Below are 19,011 nucleotides of genomic sequence, written 5' to 3'. Positions count from 1 at the left end.
TGAAAGTAACCACATGGTTTTTAGAAACCACCGGCAGTCCATAAGTATTAATAAAACAATAGAACAGCCTTCTGTGCCGAGTAGTCAACATGAAGATGGATTGTTTGCAGAAATATTACGTTGCATGGTGAAAAAAAAAATCTTTTAATTATTTTGTATCCCACACAGTTTGACTTTTTCGTGGATGTAGGTCAAACTTTTCTTATTGAGACAGCTGAAAGTTTTGTTTGCTTTCTTGGCGCAGTACTTTTGGCATATAACATGATATATTATCTTAAAGATTTGTCAGTGCAGATCAGTAGCTGCACAGCGCAACGAGACAGCAGCTTCAAAAACCAAATACCGCAGTCATCTGATACTATCTGCTCCAATGATGAAACCCGTTTGTCAGAGTGGCTTCAGTTTAAGTTTAAATTGGCATCGCCTGCCAATCAGAAGCCAGCAATCCTTCACAGTTTTGAGATGTTCTTTAGTTGATCTCACAGTGAAATGAACTGGCACGCGGTATTCCAGTTTCATCACTGATGTTGGCTTAACTTTTGTGCCCTCTTTCTCTCTCTTTCAGAAACAAAAATGTCAAAGATAGACAAGATGAGCATCCTGGGGGTGCGGAGCTTTGGGGTCGAGGATAAAGATCAACAAGTCATCTCGTTCTTCACTCCGTTAACTGTGCTGGTCGGACCCAATGGAGCAGGGAAAACGGTATGAGAACATTCAGACGCGAGCAAAGGTCGACCGTGAAGCGTGACCAGTGAAGAATGAACAAGAAAGTTGACAGTATTCCTTTGAAATGACTTGGCATTATCATATTTTACAAATGGCGACAGCAAAAGTTGGAAAGAATATTTCAAACTGATAAATGCTTCTCTCATGCATTCATTCTAATGCAATCTGACACGTGTTTGCTTTTGAATGTTTTCAGACTATTATTGAATGCCTTAAATATGCAACATCAGGAGAACTTCCACCTGGATCAAAAGGAGGTGCTTTTGTTCATGATCCAAAGGTTTGTTTGTCTTAATGCTCAAATGTCAGTTTGAAGTTCTGATTTGATTAGTCTGTAAATTTCACTATTGATGAGATGAGAATGAGACTCCTAAATTCTCTATACCTGTGCAACAAATCTTCATCAGTATCTGAGTTTTCTCCAAATATAAAATTAGTGAGGATTGAGGATTTCTGAAGCTTTCTATGCGCTTTCATCTCCATAAAAGTGATGCTGTATGATTGCAGGATGCCCATGAGACGGACGTACGAGCACAGATTCGTCTCTTATTCTGTGATGTCAACGGACAGAAAGTGACCGTCCAACGCTCCATGTCCTGCACTCAGAAGGCAAAGAACAACTCCTTCAAACGCTTAGAGCAGGTCATCACCAGAATAATGTGAGTCATGATCTCAAGTTTCTTTACTTGTGTTTTGTTCAATTTGGGAATGGACGCTAAGGTTACACAGCCCCTTTCACTCATACGTGATCTCTACCATAATTCATCCAGAGACGGGAAGAAAGTGAGCATGTCTTCTAAATGTTGTGACGTGGACCTGGAGATGATTTCTTGTCTGGGTGTGTCGAAGTCTGTGCTGAATAACGTCATCTTCTGTCACCAAGAAGAGTCTAACTGGCCTCTCAGTGAGGGCAAAGCCCTCAAAGACAAGTTTGACTCCATCTTCTCTGCAACCAAGTAAATTCAACACATTCTTTCATGTTTGTCTGTTTCTTTAATGCCAAAGCATCACATTACCTAAAATTGATCTAAATCAAACATAACTCAGATATTGCGAAAATATATGTTTCGCTCTCTGTGTTTCTCTCAGGTACATCAAAGCTCTGGATACAATGCGTCAGCTCCGGCTCAAACAAAGTCAGACAGTCAAAGAGTGTCAGCTGGAGCTGCGCTACCTGAAGCAGAACAAGGAGAAGGCCCAGCACATTAGAGAGACTCTGGGCACCAAGGAGGCTCAGCTGATAGCCTCAAGAGACAGTGTGCAGCAGATAGATAGCCAGATTGATCCACTTGAGGTGGGTTGATGGTGTGTGTTTGTATGGATGTCACTATATACTGTCTATATTTAAAAATGAAGCCACTGGTGTAGATGAAGGATTTTTCTCATGTCACATACTCAGAATTTATGAGGATGCTTTGAACATGCGGAGTGATAAACTTGTGTTTTACTCCATAATTTCAAGGCAAATACAGTACCTGAGAGTTCATAAGAACCTGTCAATTTCACTACTTAAAATGTAACCAGATGGAGAGGCATGTCTAAAAAAAAAACCAAGCAAACAAGTCTTCAGGTTCAGGAAGATTCTTGCAGCAGTACATAATAATGTGCACTCTAAAACAGGTAATACTGGTAGAACTAATGTTTTATTTTCAGCCCAGCAGCTGAAATCACAAGAATAGAACTAAACACACTGTGAACCCTTGGAGGCTCATGTTAATTTATTTTTTGTAATTTAAAAAAAAATTCTTTTCAGACTCGACTGGTAGCTATTGAACTGAAACTTGGGAAAGTAATGAAGCTGGACAACGATATCAAGGCTTTGGACAGCAGGAAGAAACAGATGGAAGAGGACAACAGGGAGCTGGAGGAAACCATGGAGCAGGTAAAGCAATAATATCTAATAAATGAATGTGTAAACACGTTGAAAAACGCAAATCGGAAATGAAATGAGGGTTGACTAATCAATGACGGGAGGAAACACCGGTTCCAAGCATCAAAATCACCACTCATCATAAAGCGATGCCAACGATTGTGGAGGCAACACATCAATTGAAATACTTTGGGGCTTGAAGCTTGAAAGATAATTAAACATCAGACAGAAAAGGAAATGAATGAGCAAAGATGATGGGATTGTACAGAGGCAAACACACAGAGAGTCTTCCTGTTCGTCTCTCTGTCGGTGGGTTTATTGAGCTTAACACCTGCTTCATCGTACTCCAGACTCCACTTGGAACGAAGTGTCATTATCCTAAATGAGAAACTAGCAGAAAGACTGCAGATGGTGAATGAGGTGTTGACATTCTGTAATGACAGGCCAGTTCATCACTTCCTTATATTGATATAGATGTTATTCTCCTCCTCTGTCTGTCGGCTGCCAGAATCTCTTCCTTCCATCTGCTCGCTGCTTCTCACTTGTTTGTGTGATAGTGTTAAAGCTGCAGTGACTGAGTATCCTGTAATGTACGAGTTGCTTTTTTTTTTTTTGCGAGTGGCAGAGTCTCAGAGGGGAATTTTAAGTATGAAAACATATCTTGGTTAAAAATTGTCAGAATTGTGAAAAAAATTTTACAAACTGCTTTGTTTTCAGCTGCTAAGTGGTCGTGAAGTTATTTGGGTCTCCTCTTGATGGAAGTATGAATTATAGAAGTGGATTTAAGTGGGGTTTTTTCGACTTGCACCTTGAGGTGGTTTTTGTTTTGTGCTGTTAAACAAATTTCCTGCGAAATCCAACTTTGTCCCACTTGATGTTAAATTATAGAAGTTCTCAACCTTTGCTGCATGTCATCCATCTGCTCTCTTTCCCCACATTTCCTGTCTCTATTGCAGCTATTTAAAAAAGTAGACTTTGTTTTATTTTTAGCATTAATGCCTCAAAAGTAATCTAGCAGTGCTTTTTCTGTTTGTGTGATGTATCTTATATATTCTTTTTTTTTTTTTTATTATTAATTTGTGCTTATATTTTTTATCTTGGAAATCCCCACTGGAGTCAAACCTCACCCTGACAGTTTGCTAAGCTGCTCATTGTACTCATCGAGCTTCAGAAACGCTCTAAGTCAGTGAACTGTGTGTGTGTGTGTGTGTGTGTGTGTGTGTGTGTGTGTGTGTGTGTGTGTGTGTGTGTGTGTGTGTGTGTGTGTGTGTGTGTGTGTGTGTGTGTGTGTGTGGCAGGTGTTCCAGGGTTCAGACGAACAGCTACAGGAGATTTACCAGAACCACCAGAGGACGGTAAAGGAGAAGGAGCGCAGGCTGACAGACTGCCAGAAGGAGCTGGAGAGAGCTGGCCGAGAGTGCCAGAGACTCAACAGGGTCAACGCTGATCTCCTGGTAGAACAAGGTACACACACTTGCTCACATGCATCATCAGTCTACGTAACACAGAAGGTACCAGAACAGCAACAGAACAATTCCTGAATTGGAAAGCATGCCACACAGCCACGTGTATAACTGCATATGTTCCATTCTTGATCTCTTTTTGTTGCATTATTTTTTACATGTTGATGTACTCGAATGCAGAATATCAGAATCAGTCCCTAGAGACTTATTAAGAGCAGAAATATTACAACTAGAGTTGTATTACCTTAATACAAAAGTAGCTGTTGAAACACCTCTTTTTATTTCCCAGGTCGTCTTCAGCTGGAAGCCGACCATCACACTCAAAACATCAAGAACCGTGACACTCAGGTGAGAAAATAACCCTCTGCATACTTGAGCTGCAGCACCAAATGCGCTTAGTTTGTTTTGTAAGGATGCACTTGCTGTTGTTCGCACAGAGGCTCTCAATGAATGTAATGTAATGAGAGACAAGGAGCAGCTGAGCTTCATCGCACGCAGCCAACGATGTCAGTCTAATGCTGCTCTCTTGTCTTTCACGTACAGTAACTATATTAAATGTTGTTCCTTATACAACTGCTGTGTGTCGCAGGTTCGGTCTTTGTCATCCTATCTGGAGATGGAGGGTTACGACCGGCCGCCCTTCACCACTCTTCAGCTCGACAGTTTTCATCGTCAAGCCACACAGAGACTGGAGCAGGAAAAAGAGACAGTTAGTCAGGTTATGGTAAGAAATGCAGCAACAATCCTCGTCAGTTAATGGCATATAAACAGACAAAATAACAATGAATCATGATGTAGTTATTTTTGCATCCCCAGTCAATGCTATTAAACTGTGTCATTTTTCAATACATCTCATAAAAATCCCCAGCAGACAGCTTTAAAGACATGAAAGTGCTTTCTGTCAATATTTGAACTGCTTGACTCAAGACGTCTCCTACTTCTCGGTGTATCTGCAGAACTCTCCACGTCAGACTTGTGGACTCCAGCCAGCTATAAACTTTACAATGAGAAGAGATGACTGTGAAAACAGAATTCAGTTTTTTTTTAACTTAAAATCCCTTCAGAAAGAGATTTTCAGTCAGTCTGATAAAAGCATTAATACATTTGCTATTCACGTTTTAAAAATGTCTTGATTCCTCCACCTTATTATTTTATGCAATCAGGCGGACCTGCATGAAAAGGAGCAGCAGAAGCAGCAGTATATTGATGAAATGAGGGATAAGAAGACTGGCCTGGAGAGAACAGTGGAGCTGAAGAGAGACCTACAGGGAAAGAAGCAGCAGGAGCTGAGGGACATCAGGGCGGACCTGCAGAGGCTGGAGGGTTCATCGAGTCGACTGCAAGAGCTGGAAAATGAATTGGCTAAAGCGGTGAGAACAGACACACCGACGTTCCATATGTAGGTTTCACAGAAAGCATATCTCTCTCCCTCTCTTGCGTGTTCTGATTTCGCTACATTTTTGTTACGCGTGCGCTTTCCTCTCCAGGAGCGTGAGCTGCAGAGCGCCGTGCAGAGCTCCAACGTGGAGGAGCTGAAGGCGGAGGTTGTGGAGCTCCAAAGAGAAAAGGCCGAGCTTGACCGCACGCAGAGACAGCTCGACCAGGAGATGGAGGCACTCAACACGCACACAACTGCACGCACGCAGATGGACATGCTGAAAAAGGACAAGGTAGTGTAACCCGCAGTCACTGGAACGGAGTCGACGTTGGATGTTCACTCCCTGCCACCTCTCAAAATGTTATAGAAACTGTTACAGAAAGTCAACTATACAGTTTTTCACTCAGTCTGCGTCTCGCTCCTTCACTCCGAAAAACAAACAAACATAGTAACCCTTGCCGGTAATCTAACCGTGTCTGATCATCTATTTTCTCCGCTGTTCCATTTGCCCTCGCCGTCTTTCCCCCGGCTTTCTTACCTTTCTCTGTCGGCCCTCCTCTCATCTTTCCTCGTCCGTTCTTCCAGACAGAGAAGGAGGAGCAGGTGCGTAAGATCAAGTCTCGTCACAGCGAGGATCTGGTGTCCCTACTGGGCCACTTTCCCAACAAGAGAGAGCTGGAGGACTGGATCTACTCCAAGTCCAAGGAGATCAACAGCACCAGGGACAGACTTGTAAAACTCAAGTTAGTGAGATGTATTTACAGTGAATCACACGCATAACGAAAAAGTACATCTCTCGGTGGCATTGACCGCTGTTATGTTGTGTTTTCTTCATAAATCTCAGTAAGGACTTGGCATCAAGTGAGCAGAATAAAAGCCACATTTCCGCCGAACTGCGCAAGAAGGAGCAGCAGTTAACCAGCAATGAAGAGAAGTTCTTCAACGTGTGTGGCAGTCAGGATCTGGAACAGGATCTCAGCAAGCTGCAAGAAGATCTGGAGAAGATATCCAAACAAAGAGGTAAATTGTCTGAAATACAAATTAGAAGGAGCATCTTAGGACTTGACGTGGTTACTAAGTGTGGTGCAGACCTCGATGCAGAGAGATATGACATGACATTTGGAGTAATTAAAAAAACAACCCCCCTCTCTCCCTGCAAAATTAAGCAAAGCACCCTCTTGATGACAGGGCTAGTCCTAAACATATCCAGGAGCTCCACAATTTTGCTTCACAAAATTGCCCTCCTTTGCTTCTGATCTCAATTTGGATAAATGGAATAATTGACATCTTTATTTTGTCACAGAATAAACTTCCATTTGAGCTAAAGCCTCCAAAAATGGCTGAAGTATGTCCTTAGTAGGACATTTATGCCCCCCAAAAAACCAACCCAAAATGTAGTATCTATACTTTATGCTATACATCGGACAATTATTTCCGTTTGATGAATCTATAATGTGAGACTACAACTGTCATTGACGACAACACAGACAGTCCCATCCGCTGCAGAGGTCATGCATGTGCTTTTTTTTTTCTGCAAAAGGCCTCACAAACCTTCTGGTTGGTCGGCTCCGTGTCTAGTAAAACTTGTCCTAGTGATCGAAGTACAAATGAACATATGATTCCTTTGTTTCTCCCCCTGTGCCGGTCTACTAGCCATGCTCGCTGGAGCCACAGCAGTGTACACCCAGTTCATCAGTCAGCTGACGGAGGAGAGGGAGCCCTGCTGCCCCGTGTGCCAGCGAACGTTCCCCTCAGAGTCCGATCTGCAGGAAGTTATCAGCGACATGCAGTCGAAGCTGCGCCTGGTGCCGGACAAACTGAAAAACACAGAGCAGGACCTGAAGAGGAAGGAGAGGAAGAAAGATGACATGATGGCCCTCAGACCTGTCAAGTAACGTATACCAGTACAAGTGACAAAACACAACGTACTTATCAAAGAAGAGAGGTTTTACATGTATTCTTGCATGACTGAAGGGGAACGACAACAATTTAAAAGACAGAAGATTGAACCAGCACATTCTAAAATGTCGCTTGTGTTCAGGGATGTCTACCTTCTTTTGTCTCCATAAATACATTTTAATCAGTTTATCAATATCGGGTTGTTTTTTTTCGAGTGTATATTGACAGAAAAGTCTCTGATGTTTCGGTCCCGTCATCCAACTATAGCATGTTACATAACGTGTAAGTGTAGACCGTAAAAATAGATATTCAGCTTTCATTGGCTGTGCTCATTCAAGCAGTACGGTATGCAAAAAAACAGATACGGAGGATAAATTTGATGCACTAATGACTAATATTCTTCTGATAGGTTTAAACCAAAGTAGTCGAAGGTGTTAGTACGTGGATATTCTCTTGTCCTTCCTTCTCTCCAGGTTGTTTGTTTGTTAGCAGGTTTAATGAAGTCTTCTCCACTAGATGGAGCTAGATTCATACAGATTTTACCTCTGCCATTTCTCCACTATCTGTTCATGATCTGAGCAGAGCCTCATCGTTGTGTAGTGACCCAGCAGCAGCCACTGTTTAATTTTTTTTTTTTTTTTTAAACAACCTTTTTAGAAAGTGAGATGATGTTCAGAGAAACAAAAATTCAAAACATTAACCGCTCAGTCTCAAACCAAATCGAGTGTGCATACAAGGTCTTCTTAGTTCGAGTGAAATAGTCTTATTCAGAGTGAACTATGTGGGAAATAAATCCCAGATAATTTGAAAGAGAGTCTGTTTTAAAACCTGTATATATATATATATGTATACAGTTTTGAAATGCATGTAACGTTCCCCCTCTTGTCTCAAAGTATATTTCCTTTTTTTCTCTCTCTCTCTCTCTCTCATGTCTTCCAGGCAGTCCATTGTTCAGTTTCAGGAAAATGAGCTGCCTGAGTTGAGAAACCGTCTGCAGACTGTGAACAGAGAAATTGAGAGGCTGAAGGGTGACGTGGAGGAGCAGGAGACTCTGCTTGGGACCCTGATGTCTGAGGAGGAAACAGCCAAGGCCTGCCTGCAGGACATATCTCTCATGGACAGATACCTGGTACCAGCCTCCCGTCTGTCTCAGTCTGAACGCCTTCCAACCTGCACACACTGTTTAATATAGACACGGCCAGTACCTGGATATGTTTGTCAAAAAGGAAAATGGATTAAATTTGCTTTTGAGTGCCAAAGAGACACAAGTAATAGAAATTGATATAGACCACCACCCCCCTTCCTCGTCCCCCCTTATCTTTCTTTTCGTCACTGTGTTTTTTTTCCTTATCAGATGGACCTTAAAGAAGTGGAGAGGAAAATAGCTCAGCAGGCAGCTAAACTCCAGGGAGTAGACCTGACCAGAACCATCCAGCAAGTCAGTCAGGAGAAACAAGAAACTCAGCACAAGCTGGACACTAGTAAGATGACACCTTAACAGTACAGTATGCACAAGAACAACTTCAAACAAGTTCACTTTGGCTTCATTAATAATCCTGTATTATTTGTTTTATTTGCTCTCAAAGACTCAACAGACTTTTACAACCAGCAGTTTAGGTCCAAATTTCAACACTGACCTTCAGTTCCTTTTCTGAAATCACAGATACCCACGGACAAATCTCTCCTTTGCCTTTTTTTTTTTTTTTTTTTTTTTTTTTTTTTTGCAATGTCTCCTGGATTTAATTCTAAAGCCTTAATTAGGGCTGAGTGACATGGACAAAATTAAATATCACAATATCTTTGTGCCAAATACCTCAACGTCGATTTTGTATTGTAGGGATGACTATCGGTGCTTTCACTAAACATTTACAAAAGGAGAATTTTCATAAATATCCATCAGTAACACAGGTAAAATAACTAACGACAAATAATAGAACATCTAGAAGAGTCATTTAACTTTAGAAAATGACTTAACTTTTTACTGTAATGCAGCCTTAAAACCAGAAAGAGTTATCCCATATCACGATGTTACGACATCCAAAATCTTAAAGTTAATGTTATCTAGTCTCAACATCACAATATCGATAAAATATTGACTGCAGCACAGCCCATGCTTATATTACAAGAAACAGACTAGTAAACTAAAGAATATAAGAGATGAATGAAGAACAATGTCCAAAACTGCAACTCTGAAGCAATACTTGTCTCCTCTCTCACTTTTTTGAGGCCTGTCACAACTATTTGTGGAGCTTTTAATGTGACTGACCAAGTGCAAAAGTATAAATGTCTACCTGGACAGATTGTCTCACAATGTGCTCTATTACCCTGCTGAACAGTAGGTTGCTACCCCTCAGCTCTACACTGTTGACCTCACATCAGGAGTGTGAACAAGATGCCTTTGTCTTTGTCTCCTCAGCCTCCAGCAAGATGGAGCTGAAACGTAAGCTGATCCAGGACCAGCAGGATCAGATTCAGATGCTGAAAAGTGCCGTGAATGAGACGAGAGCAGAGAAGCTCCAGCTGAGCAGTGACATGCAGAAGCAGCAGCAGCTGGAGGAGCAGTGTGTCGAGTTCACTACCGAGATACAGGCCTTAACCAGGGACATCAGGGTACATTGTACATGTCCATACACGTGATCTAGCATAACCCCTTTAATACAAACAGGATCCTTTTTTTGGTGTATCTTTTCATTGTGTATGCTTTGCAGTTATTCATTTTCAAATCGGTAAATTGTACTTTTGATAATGATAATACATCTCTTTCCATTTGATGTGTTGTTATTAATTGACCTTGTTTCTTATTTAGGTGCTAAGTAACAAAACAAATAACAATCTGTCCTGTATTAATATTGTATGTTGCCCTTTTTTTCCCTCTCCCACTTTATGGTCAACCAGGAGGCAAAGGAACAGCTGTCTCCTCTGTCTGCTGCTCTGGAGAAACTGCAGCAGGAGAAGCAGGAGCTGGTGGAGCGCAAGAGGCAGAGGCAGGAAGAAGGGCAGGAGAAGGTGGATGCAGTCTCTCTTTTTCACTGTAGTTTTTCTCTGTACTGAAAACTTCCCATCAGACTCTTCTTTCACGTACATGGGACTGGACAAAAGCACGTTCTTTTCTCCGTTCCTTGTTGCTTTCTTTCTGCTTTTAGTGGTAAGATGGGTCTTCCTGTTGTTTTTGTTTGACTCGTGCACATAAACGCGGGTTATAGAAATGTTAAAATTCAACAATGAATGTATATTATTTGAAAGAAAACCGCAGACAGTTGTAAAAATAGAGACACTTGTGGCTCCGTATTTAAAACCAACTTAACGATTAACGTAACGCGATCAAGTCGCATTTCCTGATGATGACTGAAGTCAGAGGAGGAGAGTGCATTGTTTTCTGAGAGCATTTTTACATTAACACTATGATTTTTTACTACAAATGACTTTTCGATGTCGACACATATTAATGTAGCCACCATTGTAACTCTGTTCCTGACAGATTAATTCTATTAAAGAGAAAGTAAAGGCGATCACCAGCTTGGAAAGAGACGTCACTACATACGTCAATGAGGGCAAAGATGAATACAAAGAGGTAAGATGTTTGCCACCATCATACATGATAAATCCGCTTTTGTGATTGAATAAAAGGTAAATGATGTTTAGTTTTACTTTGAAACACCAACTGTCCTTTTCCTTCGAGCAACTTTGTCATCATTTCCTTTGATATTAGCTGCAGAAGCTTGACTGCAATCATACTGAATTCTTCATTTTTGATTGTATTGAACAACTTTATTGACACTGTCTGTTTATTTTTGCAGCAAAAGGAGTCCGAGCTTCAAGAAACCAACACTCGGCTCCATGAGGCGGAGAAGAATAAAGAGAAGATTAATAAGGAGATGGGAAACATTCGTCAGGACATAGACACTCAAAAGGTACAGGCTCCGCAGTGTCTTTTTCAACTTACAACCCTTAAAGGAAAGTTTTAAGTTCAGTTCACCGTGTAAGGATTGGTGCAAATAAATCCTCCGTTTTTGTACTTTAACTGTCAATGTTACGTCCACTTTTGCATCCGTTTGAGAATAATGTAGTGACACACTGAGCTGTATGTTCTTTAGCTGTGGAATCTTGGGTTTCTGGCTCACTTCCAAGTTGCATGGAGAAGGAGCAGTCTTGAAGGGGTCTCCGGTCTCCCTTGTAGCATTAAAAACAACTTTTATTTTCATCAACTGACATTTTGTTTGTTGACCTGACCAACACCGAACCTACTCTTTCACTGTCATTACTTTGTAACCCACATTTTACACACATTTTGTTTACATCTTTTGCACTTTTTAATATGTCCCAGGTCCAGGAGCGCTGGTTACAGGACAACCTGACCTTGAGGAAGCGTGTTGAGGAGTTGAAGGATGTGGTGGCCAGACGTGAGGCTCTGCTGAAAGACATGGGCAACATGCAAGTCATGCAGCTACACCAGTAAGAGCACTGCATCGTTATCCCGTGTTTACTTAACGGCAAAGCTGTTCGTAATGCGAGTAAGTCGGACACAATGTTTTCACCTCATCTCTTTCCGCCGTTGTCCAGAGAACGTCGTGAAGCGGAACGCAAGTTGGAAGACTTGAAAAAGAACCGCAGTATTGCACTGGGTCGTCAGAAAGGCTTTGAAGAGCAGATACTGGAACACAGGTGATATATGCAGATATGTTTGCACAGTACAGAGCTGAACCAATACCAGCCAAGATGGTCATTATTATACCAATTTAGTGTCTAAGGCTGACCTGTGTCATTACAACTATACTCTGGGTTTTTATCATTAGAAAAACCTGGAAAGTCCCAAAAGATTTTTTAAGAAGAATGTTGCTTTAGACATGAGCTGTGTTTTTTTTTTAAATTTATTATTATTATTATTATTATTACACAATGTTACGCAAGCAATTATTATTAAAAAAATAATAATTATGAATTGATTGCTTACAGAAAAGAACTGCGAGAAGATCAGTATGACAAAGCGGATGAGCGCTACAAAAACAAGATGATTGCGATGAGGACCACAGAGCTGGTCATTAAAGACCTGGATCTCTATTACAAGGCTCTTGATCAGTAAGTTTTGCCCTAACATGTATACACACGCCTACACACAACTGTATTAACGCATAGAGCATAAAGCTTCTCTCCACATCATACATGGTGCCATTAACATGTTGGGAATCAGACATTTACCATATTAAACTATCTAGTTACTTATTTGTGAGCACGTATATATGAGTACATCACTTCTAAATGTGGAAATTTCTTCGCCTGCTATTTAGAATGAAGCCTGAATCAACTCTGCTGGACATTTCAGACTCAAACTCATTACAAAAGGAAGCTTGGTGTTTTTACATGTGGGAAGTTGTGTGGGCTAGATTTATGCACATCCTTTACATATCGTTTGTAGTTTTCCCGTCATATGACATCCGTCAGTTGCCTTCCTTATCAGGCACCTTGAAGTTAGGTCGTCACAGGCCACGGAGTTTAGGGTTGACAGCGAAAATGTCTGTGACATCATCAGGGGGGAAGTGATGTAAATTCTTTTGTAATTCTTCGACGCAGTGTTACTGAGAGCTGAGAGCCGAGAGCCGATGCGCGCTGCTATTCTACTGAGAGGGGTTTCTGTGATTTAGTCACCTTTACTGATATAAATGGGGGAGTAAAAAAAAAAACATTTGAACATCTGTCAGTTTAACACAAAATCTAAGAAGTAATATTGAAATACAACACAAAAGACAAATTATTATGCAAAATGGTAACGTTTCTCGCCCTTAACAATACAATTGTCGCTCCCCACCAGCCCTACTCACCAGATCTGCCACCCTGCGTCTTCTTTCTGTTCCACATAGAATGTGGATGTCAATGGTGCCGATGTTGATCAAGCGACAAAACTTGAAATACTTATGAAAGTTATCGCTTCCCGGTACGCAATAGAAACGGTATCTGAGCTTTTTGATCGCACCTCGTCTAGATTTTGTCTGAAGTTCATTTTAGGATGCATTTGAAGAATATTGTCGTCCACCCCTATAGATCTTCCCATTAAGGGTATTTCGCAGTCACACCATGATTATTTTCTGCTTTTATATTTTGACAACCAAGGAGTCAATGCTGTTTTGTGTAGTGCGGGATGGTCCGTTGTCCTACGTTACAATAATTTCATTCCAGAAGCAACGATTCTTCTTTTTATTCCGTTGCTTAAAATGGTCAGTTAGGAACTCCACATATCTCGGAGAGGTCATTTTGACAGCTTCGGGGATCCTAAAGGGACCTACTGTTTTATTTCAGCCGCCCTCTTGCTGACGTCACACACTTGTTAGAACTGGCTGCCCATTCACCAACCGTCCAGTGTAGCACAGCATTCATCTATGAATGAAACGCTTTATAAATTAGGATTTCTGAGCCCACTGCAACTGTTTCTCTTTGTGAACTACCGAGGTCTAGCAGATTCAGCATTACAGAGGTTTTTGAGACTCCAGGGACCTGAGCAGTTTCAAATACCTTTGCTGCTCAACTCAAACTCAATTTATCTTGGGGAAACTGTCCTCAATAAGCCTTGATCTGACTGAATTCATCTCGGCTCTGAATCACCCGCAAATATTTTCCCAGTTCAATGATCTCTGCTCAGCTTTTGTGAAATATCAGTGGTTTTCATGCCTCTTGCAAGACGTTGCACTAGTCCGTGCTTTTTATCTTCAGAAAGATCTTTTCCTGTTAGTCATATTGCATAAGAACTATGACTGGCCTAATAATGTGGAACAACCTCTTTAATTAAGATCGCTTGGCAAGCTAATTAACAACCCTGTCTGAAACTGTTGTCATTTCACTGACGTCCTGCTGCTCTGTCACTTACACAGTACTTTGGAATACGATGTCGTCTGATGTACCGAATGAACTGCTACTGAGTTTAGATGTTTTACTTAAATCGATCAGCGTTATTTCCTCCCCCGCCCCCCTCCCCCAAGCAAAGCTGGCCTGCTGTGAATTAATGTTAATCGCACGTTTTTAAAGCACGGAAAGCAATGGCGAGATTTGTGGCAGTTAGATTACGTTGTATTGCAGACGTCGAGTTTCTATTGTGTAGGTGGACAACATCTAGTTTAGCTGATGTGTAGTCCTTCAACATTTTTTTTTTTTATATATCTCCCCAGGATGTCACAGTTTTTAATCTACTGTATTCTAATGTATTTTATGTCTCACAAGCAGAATCTTTATCACGGAATAGAGCGCTTGTTTTCACAAAATATGACCGCATCTTTTTTTAAAAGTTTGCAATTCCAGTGTTGATTGTTCTGATACAAATGTGCAAAGAGCTAGAAAATGATCAGCAGGGTAACAAAGCTGGGCAACGCACTTCGTATATGAGGTTTTTTTTTGTCTTCTTTATTGCAACAGTTTGATTGAAAATGAAGTTCTAATAGGTTGCTACCATAAAAGACCCTGCATCAGGCCTTTGCTCATTATGCGTTTTCAGCGACTTCATTTCCCCAAACTCCCCCCCTCCCCGCCCCCGCTCCATTTAATTCTCATGGACTTATTACAAAATTATCAAAATCCACGTGTGCTAATGGTGGTAATTTGTATTCTTGGTTATGTGGGTAACTCATACTAACTCAGAATGAAATGCCTCTGTAAGGAAGTGTGAGGTCATCTCCACAGATACCATCTGATAAGAAAGCTGTAAAGCATCATTTACCCATATGTGTGGGTAAGTTAAGTCATCACTGTCTGCAGTGTTATCAAGATGGAAAGCAGGCAGTCTCAGCCATCCAGCAGAGCATATATCCAGGTCACAGTTTCTGTCTGAATACACAGAAAACGATTTCTTGGTGAGATTATTTGATTTGGGACTGAACGAGATTATAAAAAGGAATCACTGACTTTGCAACAAATTGTGGTTGCATAACAGGGTGAAAACCCAGAAAACAATGAGTTTTCAACTAATTTCAGTTTGGAATGACAGTGTATGTATTTGTTTCCCCTTTTTTTTTTTTTTTCATTAACATTATTTACTGCCCATGTATGTCCTCATGTTTTGTTTTGGCTTAATATTGTTTTTTAACTTCTGAAAATTTGGATTTATTGCATATTTTGTCCTAAGTGGCTTAAATGTTTCAAGTCTCTCTGATTGCTCTGATCCTGTTTGCTGTTGTGCGGCACTTTGGTCAACTTTTGTTGTAATATACCATTTAAATAAAAGTGACTCGGCTTGACTTGACGAGCCCTATCACACTTAATAGTGTAATCTTACTTGTTAAAATTATTTATTCCTATTTTTTTATTTAGAAATCACTCACACCTCTGTCTTCATCTTATCACTTGATTGTCAATATGGAAATGTCCAACAAAACTATTGGGTTTCTACCTTTGTTTTCTTTGTGTTTTCCACAGAACCATCATGAAATTCCACAGCATGAAGATGGATGAGATCAATAAGATTATCAGAGACCTGTGGCGCAGCACCTACAGGGGTCAAGGTGCATCTCACTATGAAACAAAAATAATGTCTTTGTCGTATTTGTGTATGTCCATAGTCCTCCCTCACTCAAGTGTTTGGTCCTTGTGTCTCGCTTACTCTCCAGATATCGAGTACGTGGAGATCAGATCCGACGTGGATGAGAATTCGTACGCTGGAACGAAGCGGAGAGTTTACAACTACAGAGTAGTTATGGTGAAAGGAGACACCGCTTTGGACATGAGGGGACGCTGCAGCGCTGGACAGAAGGTGCCAGAAAAATAATGTCTCTCTATTTGTACCTAAAAATACTTTCATAATTACTTTATTTCTGTTCTCTATTCTCCTCAAAAGCCTTTCTAACTTCTATTTCATGTGTGTAATGAGAACACACTATTTTCCGGTGATTTGTGATATATGCGGCGCCCTTCATGCCCTCCTAGGTGTTGGCATCCCTGATCATCCGTCTAGCTCTGGCCGAGACGTTCTGTCTGAACTGTGGGATCCTGGCCCTGGATGAGCCCACTACCAACCTGGACCGGGAGAACATCGAGTCGCTGGCACACGCCCTGATCGAGTTAGTACACACACATGCAGTGTTTTTACTACGGTACTATACTTAAGAGGACCCACATTGGCATGCTCATTACCCAACCCCTTACCTTCACTGACTGCCAGATGTTGATGCCATTACCCCGACTTTAAGCCTGAAACTAATTGTAGCAGTAAAACCAAGTCGTTGTCTTTTAAACAGACATTTGAACAAGCAAGGATTGACCTAAATGTTCTCACCCTCAAGGCCTCAAAGTCCTCACTTGATTAGAAGTACAAAATTACGTGCACATTATGTATTTATTTGCCTCCTCATCCAGCCGCACTTTGACTTTAAGGGCTTAATTGGACCCACGATATCTCTGCACCCACAAAAGGCTGCTCTGATGTGGACATGTTGCTATAGATACTGGTGAGGAGACGTGACGAACCAGGAAGTAAAAAGGGCAGCGGCCACATACACATGTTTGTCCGCGCATATTGGATTGGCAGGCACTGTGTTCAGTGATAAGTGTTAAGAAATTACACAGGTTGACGTTTGATCATGTTGCTTCAAAAAGTTCTAAAATATTAGCTGCATGTGGGATTGTAATAAAAGCATGGAAGATCAATTATAATACACGCACTAATTCCAGAATTCTTAGAGTTTGAATTTATCTTTTACCAGTTCCATTACTCGGCAGACAATGTCTAATTTGACCTACTACAGTGCGATCTATGTGAATGTAATGTGCTTCTTTATCTCCTCTCTCTCGTCTCCCAGGATCATTAAAAGTCGCTCTCGCCAGAGGAACTTCCAGCTGCTCATTATCACCCACGACGAGGACTTCGTGGAGCTGCTGGGGCGGTCCAGCTACATCGAACACTTCTTCCGCATCCGTAAGGACCGGGACCAGAACTCCGAAATCACCAAGTGCACCATCGCCTCACTCTCCTCCTATGTCCGCTAAGCAGACAAGTGACTCTCAAACATTCCTTTGGAAATGCAGAGTGATGCTCTTCTGGCTTTCATCTCAATAAAGCAAAGTGCTGCAAAGTTTAGTTTCACTTTTCAGAAAGCATGAAAGAAAAAGAAAAAAAAATCCCCTTTCAGATCACTCCTTCTATTAACTGACAGAAAAATAACTGACATGCACAATACACAAAACATGCACCAACCAAAGATATCCATAACTCAATACTGTGTGTAAGATTATTTTCAGTACCAACTCAAGTCAAAGAACAAATTCTATTCTGTCTGATTCTCTCGTCTACCTGCAAAAAAAAAAAAAAATCCAAGAAACTCTTCGGAAACATGCGTTGTTGATAATGTTCCTTTTTCAGGTTCCTGTTCAAACATCTTCCATTAACAATGTCGGACATGCGAAGACAAAAAAAAGTTGCGTTTAAAGGTTCTTTGGATCACATCACATCACAAATAAATATGTAAAGACAAAGTGACACTAAAGGTTATGATCCCAATCCGTAGCGCGAGCTGATATCATGTGACGCTATGACACTAGAATGTCAGCCCGGGCGAAACGAGTATCAGTAGATCTGTTTAGAAATATGAAACTAAAAACATATTGAAGAAAACTGCTCCGATTTAAAGCTTTTCTGCTTCGGCATTTTTTTTTGAATTGCTTTGGCGTTTGTAGTCTTCACCGAGTGACCGGTGGCCAGCGGTGGCAAAACAAGGACTCGTTCTGCTTGAAAGTTTCCGGTAGCTTTGAAGTTTACAGTTATATTTATCATGTTTCCACTTCTTTGCGAGGACAACGTTTTGTCATTAAACTTCTTGTAAAACAGCAATGCGGTCGTTTTTACTGTATTGACTGCTTGGTACTATTGTTGTTGTTTTTTGTTTTGTTGTTTTACTAATACTGCAACCAAAAACCATAGATGAACTTCAGAGGAAGAAAGAAAAGCAGCTTTTTTTGTGAAGTTGCTCATCAACCACAACTTAATCGTGCAAATCTTATCACAAACACACTGCAGAATACGTTGTTTTTTTTTTTTTCTTTTCTTTTTTGTAAAGGGGCTAAGGCGTGGGCAAAACGAGTATAAAGCTTGTGCCCTCAGCCAGGAACTCATAACGAACTGTCATTTGACAACTGAACACTCAAGCACTTGAAGGGCTTTTTGAAATAGCTTCCTCCAAACTCTTGTCGGCCACCGAGCAAAAAGTATGGAGATGACGATGCTTCTTCTGGTGTCTGCTGCGGCTCTGCTGGTCAGTCCAGCTTTTGCCAGTCCTGTCCGACATGACAACCTCGACCGCATCATCGAACTGTCGAGAAAATACAATGACTCTTTCACGAAGGTAAGAGCTCATGTGATGAGCTAAACAATTTTCTTGCTTGTTAGTAAGTTGTTTTTGCAACAGTTTATTGGCCCATTATTCTAATTTTAATGTGGGAAGAAGCTGCCTGTAATAAGTGATCCATCTTTTTTTTTTTTTTTTTGCGTGTCAGGGTCCGTTTGTGGAGGATGTGAAGCATCTGGTCGATGCTGGATGTGAGGTGAGAAGAGTTTCAGGTCTTCCATGCTGTTCTCTGTGATCCTGTAACTTAAGACAAAATGTCAATCGTCACTTTGCATAATTTGACAAGTATGCGTGTGCCCGGTCTGTTTTTTTTGAAGATGTGTTTTTTTCTTGTATACAGGATGTGATCTTCTGCAAAGT

General features: G+C 41.0%; 1 protein-coding gene across 2 annotated transcripts; it reads left to right on the top strand.

Moving 5' to 3' along the window:
- The first annotated feature begins 569 nt into the window (after positions 1-569).
- On the top strand, positions 570-18,133 carry rad50 (RAD50 homolog, double strand break repair protein). Of its 2 annotated transcripts, XM_069718214.1 has the most exons (27): positions 570-702; positions 923-1,006; positions 1,234-1,385; positions 1,497-1,682; positions 1,816-2,020; positions 2,480-2,608; positions 3,895-4,060; positions 4,349-4,407; positions 4,649-4,783; positions 5,223-5,429; positions 5,547-5,729; positions 6,023-6,180; positions 6,282-6,457; positions 7,091-7,328; positions 8,276-8,465; positions 8,691-8,817; positions 9,753-9,946; positions 10,232-10,342; positions 10,815-10,907; positions 11,134-11,247; positions 11,661-11,788; positions 11,897-11,998; positions 12,290-12,412; positions 15,731-15,816; positions 15,922-16,064; positions 16,238-16,371; positions 17,110-18,133. In XM_069718214.1, the coding sequence occupies exons 1-27, from the start codon at positions 574-576 to the stop codon at positions 17,294-17,296; spliced, it is 3,939 nt and encodes a 1,312-aa protein (XP_069574315.1). In that variant the 5' UTR covers positions 570-573; the 3' UTR covers positions 17,297-18,133. The 2 variants fall into 2 exon arrangements, with proteins under 2 accessions (XP_069574315.1, XP_069574325.1); XM_069718224.1 differs by lacking the exon at positions 1,497-1,682.
- Positions 18,134-19,011: the final 878 nt, after the last annotated feature.

Source organism: Brachyistius frenatus, unplaced genomic scaffold, assembly GCF_029030835.1.
Source record: "Brachyistius frenatus isolate BFR_SWC_R1_liver_20210118 unplaced genomic scaffold, ASM2903083v1 Contig_5, whole genome shotgun sequence".
Lineage (NCBI taxonomy): Eukaryota > Metazoa > Chordata > Actinopteri > Embiotocidae > Brachyistius > Brachyistius frenatus.
Note: the sequence above shows the minus strand (reverse complement) of the source record. Positions and strands in the feature narration are given on the sequence as shown.